The sequence below is a fragment of the Clupea harengus genome, chromosome 3 (genome assembly GCF_900700415.2).
Source record: "Clupea harengus chromosome 3, Ch_v2.0.2, whole genome shotgun sequence".
In the NCBI taxonomy this organism is placed as follows: Eukaryota; Metazoa; Chordata; class Actinopteri; order Clupeiformes; family Clupeidae; genus Clupea; species Clupea harengus.
Genome location: NC_045154.1, coordinates 31,469,761 through 31,479,760, shown reverse-complemented (window position 1 = coordinate 31,479,760; position 10,000 = coordinate 31,469,761). Strand labels below are relative to the sequence as shown.

At 43.4% G+C, this 10,000-nt stretch overlaps 1 protein-coding gene across 5 annotated transcripts in view; it reads left to right on the top strand.

Annotated features, from left to right (window-relative positions):
* The first annotated feature begins 4,368 nt into the window (after positions 1–4,368).
* The window catches only part of impdh1a (IMP (inosine 5'-monophosphate) dehydrogenase 1a), an 18,183-nt gene continuing 12,551 nt past the window's right edge, over positions 4,369–10,000 (top strand). For 2 of the 5 annotated variants that reach the window (XM_031565382.2, XM_031565383.2), the window contains exons 1-2: positions 4,370–5,217; positions 7,656–7,754. In XM_031565382.2, coding sequence (XP_031421242.1) covers positions 4,970–5,217; positions 7,656–7,754 — 347 coding nt within the window. In that variant the 5' untranslated portion in view covers positions 4,370–4,969. Of the gene's footprint in view, positions 5,218–6,413; positions 6,996–7,655; positions 7,755–10,000 lie in introns of those variants that run through there. The other 3 variants (XM_031565381.2, XM_031565384.2, XM_031565385.2) reach the window with 3 other exon arrangements.

Here is a 10,000-nt window from a genome sequence, read left to right as displayed (position 1 = left end):
AAAACAGAAATGACAGTTGCGGACCACAGGGGGACTCTTGTGTGGGGGGGGGTGTTGAAAAGGCATCGCTAAAGTGTCCTCTCGAGTTGCGAAAACGAGAGGAAGTGTCCTTCACATTCACATTCACATGGGGAAAAAATGATTGAGTGTCCTCTAGGTGCCCCTTCATGCAATACATTAATAAGATGTGCCCTCTAGGGCAAGACATTTGTATAATGTGTCTTAATGACTGCCCTTCTAGTGGAGAAATCTTGACACAGTTCTCTGTAAGGAGCCATTATAATGATCTAAACCTGACGATCCCTATGGGTGCCCTTCCAGTGGAAAATGGGGCTGTTATGAAGTGCCCTCTATGCCACCCTTACATGACAGTATCCCAAAAGTAATCTTACAGGTGAGAAAATATGTATATCAATATGCTCCGCTAATGGATAAGATATGATGCACTGCTGAGGGTGTCCCCTACATGCATTGAGATGAGATTGTGGGAAAGTTTCCAAATGGATGCCCCTCCAGTGGAGAGAAATGTGATGTGGTGCTATATAGGTGCCCTTAAAACAAGGATAAACTTAAGGTTTCCTATAGACGCCTTTCTAATGAAAAATACCATGACGTGCCCTCTTAGATGCCTTTCGACGTGAGGAAACACGATGAAGTGCCCTTAATGAGGTGAAAAGAATCCCAGTAAAGAAAATGACTTGCAGTCTCCCTTACAACATGTCCTTTAAGGTAGGCTAAGGTAGGCTAAGGTAGGCTTTCCCCAAGTGTCTGCTGTGACCACAGTCTAGGGGTGCAGCCAAATACGTTGAGAAGATTTTGAATTAACCCTTAAAACTCTGTTTACATTTAAAACAGATTGTATGGCTGTTAACAAATCCTTTCTGCATTTTTGCAAAGGGCCGATAAGTTGTGATGTAATCTCATCGACAGTAAAGGCATACCCTCCCGGCTTGGGCATAGTTAGGCCTAACTTAGGCCTGAATGTTTAATGAAAAAAAAATGTCACTAAAATAATACTGTTTTATGAATAGTCCCAGACTTGTACAAAACCTGCACCCTGACCGACCCCATCCCAGGCTCGTTGGTATGGCAGTCAGGACACATACTCAACCATAGTGACGGTACTCTGCCCTCCTACACACTGGGGTCCTTCACCAACCGTACTTCTCCCATCCCAGGGTGCCCCACACATTGGAGCTTCACCAATCTCTGGGGTCCCTCACACAGGAGTCAACCTAAACTGGGGGTTCCTCATACGGTTCACATACTGGGCACGCCTCCAATGGTCTCACAGCAAGCCTTCCCACTTCATAGATAGCAAAGGGAGAGAGCAGTCACCCCAACCGTCTTTGAACCTTGGTCTACGGGGTACAAAAGAGCCAGGTTTGTTTGTATGGCAGTCAGGTAGGTTAACTCTATGTGTTTGTGAAATAAACATGTTAAAGCATTCTAACCAAATACAGGGACTCATTTTGATCATTAATTGTCCTTATTAGAAGTTTGGAAAAGGTCTACAAATAGGGCCCAGGTGGTAAAACCCCTTTGAGGCCATATTCACAAATAATGTAGCAGATATAGGCAATAGCAGCAGTTGATCCAGTTTGCCAATGCACAAACACTGGATGGTCATGACAGTCATTACAGCCACCATTACCATAACTGAACAACCTAAAAGTCAATATGAGAATTTGCATTCACTGCCTATATAGATCTTATAGTTTATATTTTTTTAAACCACCCTGAATGACATTGCATGCAGGGCACGCACCTGCCCACTGATATGCATGTCTCAGCTGCTGTGATCTTTAGTATAATCCACTGATAGACGGCTGAGGGAACTACAGTTAGGTCAGTTGCAGTTACAAAGGGAGACAGAATGTTTAATACAGTGAGCTGATTTGAAACAAAACCATTTAATGTCCTTTCACTAAGATTTCCCTCCAGAAGCTTCAAATACACAATGTGAATGGCACCCACAACACATCGGCTTGGAGAAATGTTGGACCTGTCCTGTGTGCTGTGTGCTGTGTGCTGTCACTGGATTCAGTGCAGTGTTCCTGTCAGAGCACCTGTAAATCACAAACAGAAAATGCTGACAAACATTCTGTGGAGGCCCAGCCAGTAAAGAGTGTGAGACCTCAACAAGTGTAAAACCATTACACAGCTATGATGGAGATCTGTAAAATGTTTTTAGTGTGAGTTGATATGATTCGTACTATATATTATACTAACATATGAAAACCTGTACCTGCTGGTTCAGCATAACAAATGTTATATAGTTGCCATGCCAACAAATATTCATAATGGTTGCCATTGGCGCCCTCTAGTGGTAGTTACCAACCTAATCACAAGCGTGTGAACAATTGAGAATTTTCATCAACAAATCATTGCTGGACATTTAGCCTTGACACAGCCACCACTTGACAGTGTCCTGATCTTTCACTGACCCTTGACTCAAGCATCAGATTAGGGGTTACCGTTGTTATTGTGCCACCCCTGCCTGTGGAAACCACTCAGTGTAAGTGTTTACAGAACATGGAAAACACCCGAGGAACTGCTTGACTGCGTGCTATGTTTGGTCCAGAGAAAGGGGGACATATTAGCAGCTGTGGGTGGCATTGAGAGAGAGAGAGAGCTGATTGGGAGCAGTGGGGTGCTTGCTGGGCTGCAGGTCACCGCGGTAACCTTGCTGTGGAAACGGGAGGGTGCACCTAAGAAGCTTTTCTGGGCCAATCCCTCAGCAACTGTCACAAGCAGTCAGTCACCTGCAGATGAAGCCATTCAGACACTTGGGAGGGTGTGTGTGTCTGTGCTTGTGTTTGTGTGAGAGAGAGTGAATGTATGTACTTACATTTTTGAACATGTGCTTGTGAATGTGACATCAACAAGATATCCACCAAGTGAAAAATCCACAGGAATCAGAGAAGTTAAAGGAGGTATTGGATGAATTTGACAAAAGTGTATTGGATAAGAATCGAGGACTGTGCCTTTAATTGACTTGAGGACTCGTGCACCTCGAGTGCACCTCCTCGTGCACCTCCTCCTTGAGGACTCGTGCACCATTGGTGTCTTGTTGCTTCTAGCAGCACGATGTTTTGAATCCCATCAGAGGCTAAAGTACATCAGAGGGATGTACACACACACAAACACACACACACACACACACACAAACACACACACACAGACACAGACACAGACACACACACAGACACACACACACACACACACACACACACACACACACACACACACACACAAACACAGCTCTTGATGCTTAATGATGCTGATCTTTCCAACGTTGAGATTTAGAATGTGACAGTGGAAGGGATTTGACTTTGATAAAATTGACAATTTTTTCTTGCACACACACTCCTTGCAGTCGTCTCTGTGGTGACATTGATTGAAACAAATGCACAAACATACTTCCCGTCAGTTCACCTACGGTAAACCTATAACCTATTACAAGAAAATGGAATCTATGTCATTCAGATTCACAGAATCCCTAACTGATTAGAGAACCAACGTCAAACATCTTAGCAAGCTTCCTCTCGCCGTATTGATTGCAGAGAGACTGATGAAGAAGGAGTGATAAACAGCTAACAGGATTGGACTGAAGACTGGAAAGTTACCTCTGAGGACACCAAAAAGAAACAAACACAATTCCCATTTATACACCAGCATAAATGAAACACTCACTCAGTGTGATTCCTATGAATAAGACACACGAAACCACAATCAAATTCACAACATGCATATAGTGAAAAAAAGACCAGAATCTTTAATTAAAAATCAGTTGACCTCATCTACAGTGTAATTCCACAAGTAGCTTTAAAAAGTGAGATCATAAGTGGATGATGCATCAAGTGTAGTTTGTGCATCATGTTATTTATTTCCCTGATCTCTTCTCCTGACCGTCTCCTATGGCCTGAGAGCTTAGTCACACTGCTGTTTCCAAGACTGAGCATCACGACGGGGCACTCTGAGGGATTTGATGTTGTTTGCCTCCGTACGCACATGCTTTGTTTCCATGCCTAAGACACTCAGACGACCAGATTTAAATATCTCCATAGTGACACTGGTCGGCATAAGAGTAGCATGTATATGCCCACCCCTCTGAACAACAACAACAACAAACACTAGGTTTCACTCACTCATACACAGATACTCGGTGTGCATGCACACACTCACATACACACATTCAGGCACACACGTCCCTTTAATTCTCCAATCCTCTTTGTGAAAGTGACGCGCTTCTGTCAGAAACAGAGTTAAGCTGGAGAGAGAGAGAGAGAGAGGGAGGGAGAGAGAGAGATGGAGAGACAGTGAGTCAATGAAAGAGGCGGAGAAGAGAGGGAAACCTGCAGACTAGCTCGCTCACTCTCTCCTCTCTCTCTCTCTTTCTTTATCCTACAGCCCTGATGATGCCCCTTGAGCTCTCTTCCTCCTAACCATCCAGGTCTCACCTGTGGAACTCCCAAACAAGGTCTCTGGATGTCTACATGTCCATGGGAGGGCTTTTAGTGACCACAGAGTTGCCAGGAACTTCTCAACTTCTGCGTGCTGCTGCAGCTGTTTGAATGAATTACTCCTAAGATCACTACAAAACTGTATCCAGGATGGAGGATTAAGTCTTGTGGGAGCAAGCCCAAACAGTTTTTCGAGGAATCTTTGAGAAACATATGTTGACATCGTTGGAGATATAGACAGTCAGCTGAACAAACGCATCCCGAGTCACCAAGCCATTTCCAGGGATTCACTTGTACAAAAGCAGTTGTCTGAGAGGCCACCGACGCATAAGTGAGTACACAAGTGTTGAGGTGCGTGTGGCGTGCCAGAGCTCTGATAAACAGTGGGCAGTTAGAGGGCCATTCTCCTTCCCCTGTCTTTCTGAGAAAGGGTGTCAGTCCTGGGGGGTTGGGTAGCCTCTGGGAGGGGCACGGTGGAGGACGACACGCTGGATTTCGAGGAGATGGAGGCACATGGGTACGATCGCTTTGGCGACTGCGAGCGGGACAGCTACCAAATAGACTACCGGCGAATTGTGGGGGACACGGAGCCAGCGCGGCCACATCTCTCACCCCGAGAAGGAGAGCACTTCCATGGGCCATTTATCCAAGGGGCTCCCCATGGGCACGGGCATGGGCACGGGCACGGGCACGAGACTGCTGCCCAGCGTTACAGTGCCACGCGCATACAGGCTGGATACGAACCGGAGAGGTGAGAGGGCATTCTGTGATTCTCCTAGCCTTAGAACAAATTACACTGGCTGACGTATTTTCATTGTTCAAAATGTGGAGGTTTTAGATCTGAAAATGAAAGCTCATAGCTACTTTCTGGCCTGATAAATTATTCTTCCTAATTTCTTTCTGAGAATACATTTAATTCCTTTGGCATCAGTAACGAATATGAGCCAATGCATTCTCAAACAAACTTTCTTTCTCTGCTTACTGAAATGATTGCATGTTGCCATTTCTTGTCATTGCTTTAACATGACTTTGGACACATGTCTAGTTGCACAAGAGTCTAGTTTCTGGACATGCAAGTAAGATATGCACTTTCACTTTAGGAACTGAATAACTGACACTTCATTTATTAAGCTCCAGCGTACAGTACTAATGAGAATACATAACTTTAATAAATGTTGTGTGGTTGAAGATAAAGCATAAACTAAACTCCAAACTGAAACCAGAGTGTTTTGACTCGAAGTAGTGACGTGAAAGCCTTGCTTTAAAAAGCACAGTGATCCTCCACCTGGAGGTGACGTAACAGAAATCCTCTTACTGGACAAGAACGTTCCAACCTACAGGGCAGCTAACAGTGACTAGGGCAGTTAAACAAACAACTGATGTCAGATACATTTTAATAGATACTAATACTTTTATGATGTTTCAGGACATCTCATACTGATATGTAACTTTCAATTACTGGATAAGTATACAGATCCTCCTAAACTGTGAGCAATGTCCATTCAAGACTGCTAAAAACATTTACTGGAGAAATGAGCTGTAGAAAAGATTTCATCAAGCCAGCACTTTGATAGCAAGATGACAAGTGAAAAAACAACAGCAATAATTAGGCTATGCACTAGACATTTCTTTGAAGAGCCGTAAAGATGTTCTTTGGTATTCTACAAAGCTGTAAAAATGTGTTGACATCATCTTATGTTTACAATACATTTTATAGGTATACACAAGAAGGTTATCACTTGAGATTATTAGTCTGCAAAATACTGGGCTGAGGTTTGATTGATATTCACCCTTTAAAAGCCTTATATGTTGCTTATTCCTTATGCCCTCAGACTGGAGTTGCCAACAAGACTACCACTAACAGCAAATTCGCTGTACATCAGTCTCGGCTTGGCCATGCCCCACGCAATCACAGATTCTGTGCTTTCAGCAGTATCATTTCACTCAGAAGCACTCAGAGCCGATGAGACGGGGAATAGACTGTAATGGTGGATTATGGGCTGTTAGGCCTATATGTTTAATCCAACATCGAGATTAAACCCCTGAGGGCTGAACAGGGAAAACTGCGCGTTTGGGTGAGCTTTATGCCCGGGCGCTAACGGATATTTCCACTGAATTCTAGGTATAGTTTCCAAACGTAAATAGTCACTCTGGCTGCATGAATAGAAACGAGTCGGCCATATAGTCTGGTTAAAATAACAACGTTAAACTGCGATTGAAGATATAGATAGATAGCGATATTAACGTGGTTCCGTATGTGCTGCTAAACGAGCAGACTTAAAAAAGATCACCTCGCAGGGACAGGCGAGGAGGGCTAGACGGGAGGATATGACGCGCCCATAGCTCCATCCCTCTTTCCATCAAGCGATGAACAACATCGGGGAATCTGACAGCGCTGCCACTATCTTGCCGGTTAGAAAGAGCGAGTGGGCGAACAGATACATTTGGATGCATGCGTGGGACATTCCCTCTGAAAACAGAAAAAAAAAATCAGGAGACTATCACAGCCAGACCGCAGTGGGAAAAGCAGTGAGTAGTAGACTACTGTGTGAGCGAGCTGTTGCTTTCAATTAGGCTGATCTATTTTCATTTTCGTCAGCAGGCTCAGCTAACGTTGGGGACAGATATGCATGAATGCATCGTTTTAGATAGCCTAACTGAATATGTATATATATATATATATATTCAGAAAAGAGCTTTAGTTGTCGTGCGCTACGTTTATCAACAAATACAAATAAGTGGAGATGCACTGTGAAAGGTAGCCTAGACGACAATGATGACATTAGGTAAAGCTTGAAGATCTCATGAGGTTAATTACTAGGGCAATATTTCAAACTTCAACCCAAGTTTCAAGTTCAGAGACATAATAGCCTACCCCCAAACATGTCCTATATAAGCGCAACAATTAAAATTCCAATATAATTCGGTTTTTTTTATCCAGAATTTAACCTATTGCAGCACAAACTTAATCTACTTTAACAATGTTTTCTTATCTGTAAGGACAGGAGACTGTCTTCCTTTCTCAATGGTTAGGAGCACATGTTAGCAGCATGGCTTCTCTACAGTAGCAACACAAACATCTATGGAATTCATGACCTATTTGCAACACTGCCAAGACAGGTTTTTTAAGAATGCCTTGTTATGCTTCATTCAAAAACCATTGTGTGTGTGCATGCTTTTGTCACACAGCATGGCAGACTACCTGATCAGTGGCGGTACAGGTTATGTACCAGAAGATGGTTTGACAGCCCAGCAACTTTTTGCCATTGGAGATGGTCTCACTTATAAGTAAGTTGTAACTTTTCTGTCACTAACTGAATTACAATATTCTTGTAGGACACAACAAACACACACACACACACACACACACACACACACACACACACACACACACACACACACACACACACACACACACACACACACACACAGAGAGACAGTTAGATAGGGCTACTAGTTGACCCAAAGCTACGATATGCACTTTTGGCAGATGTCTGAAAAAGTTGAAAACAAATGACTAGAAGCTCACACCCTGACAAGTTCTTCCTCAACATGCTTGCAAACGACTAACAGGCAAATAGATGCATTTTTGCACATTATAATGACAGGATCATGCTTCGAACATAGGATGGACCCCAATTGCAAAACATGGTGAAATAAAATAAGGATTCTTTACTTACAACATGGGTTTTAAACAAGAACAGGATGTGCAAAGCAAGAACAGTTTGAAACCTCAAAACAACATGATACCACAAACATTGACAGACCAACAACTGAAAAAAAACAAGGGTTTGAATACACTTAAAGACTTAAAAAGAAAACAAGACACGTGTGAAACCAATGATCTATAAACAGGAACAAAGAGAGCAGAAGCATGATCATAGATACAATGAACACCAGACACTCATGGTTAAACAAGGAAGTAAACAGACACATAATGAACTACAAAATAAAAGTCCAAAGGTGCAAAAAGTGACACATAGACAACAGTGAAACAGCAAAAGTAACAGGGTTAGAAAACGGCTTACAGGTGAATTTCATGAAATGATGTGTAATATACATAGTATTATAGCTTTTATATAGTGGCTATTCAGTGACTGCTGAATCAGTCACATTCTTCCCTGAACTGAAATTTAGAATAAAGTATTGGCTTATATAGGAATGAATGAGGGGTATAAGACAAAGACATGACAGCCTGTGATTTTAGATTACGTCATGCTTCCTACAGAATATTGGTTTATGTAATAAACTGATTGCTCCATTAGTGGACAGGGAAGGGATTTTTGCATTGCTAATACACACGCCGCAGGCACGCACGCACACACTCACTCACTCACTCACCTCACTCACACACACCACACACACACACACACACACACACCACCCACACACACAACACACACACACACACACACACACACACACACACACACACACACACACACACACACACACACACACACACACACACACACACACAAATTCTCACATCCACAAAGTGGACATCTGCTGATGAGATCACTCCCTCCATCGAAACCTTTAGACAGTGTATCCATGGAAACAGTATACTTTACAGGTTTCCTCAGTACACATGCAGACAGATAGCTCCCCCCTTCCTAATTATAGCACATCCTCTGTAGAGGGCTTATGGGGAAACGACAGTTGTTATGGTTACAAGGTAGCATGCCAGTGTCAGCCATTTTTTGTGGCGTTTGCACAAAGTGTCTCTGTCCCCACCCTGGTACATCCCTAGCAGAGGCACCATAGGGCCCCAATAAATGTTCAACACTTAAGGTATTTGACACCAATGTCCCACACCCGATATCTCAGTCTCAGTGTTTGGGAATTGCTGTCAATTCTTGTTTACTTGAAATCAGTGTGGGGACATCTTAGCGCAGCAGGAGCACTAACGTGTACCCGGACCGCATCCATTAGCAAAACTACCAGCTTACATGGGCAGTCATTAGCTGCCATTAAGCAGTCGGTGGTCTTCCAGTCTATTCCTGGCAGCAGGAGGTGCAGTGTTTAATCTGGACTAATGGAGGGTTTATCTGGAGGAGATGCCGTGGAGGACAGCTTGGGTGCTGGCAGTCAGGCCACATGCTTGCTTTAGTGAACCTTGTCCATTGTGCCGTTCTTTTAGCAGCAGACAGTTGCTTCCTCACTTCCTTGCTTTGAGTGGCCGCTTGAGCGTTTATCTCTTTCATTCCCTTTTGTGCCAGGTGGGCTCAGTCCCTTTAAGAGATTGCATGTTAATTCAGTTCTGACTGGCCTCATTCTCTCAGGCGCACATTACTTTGTGTTCCCAAACAGTCACATAGTTATTGCTGCTGTCTCTCAGTCTTTCTATTCCATGGGACGGTGACTAAACTGGTCACTCACTCACAGACAGACATATACTCCCTAACTGTCTCTCTTCCTTACTCTCTAGTGTCTTTCTCGTTTGGTCAATTCCAGTCAGTGAATCAGAGATGTTCTTGTGATGTATTTTCTCTCATATTGTCTAGTGTTTGAGTATAACAGGAAGCACACTG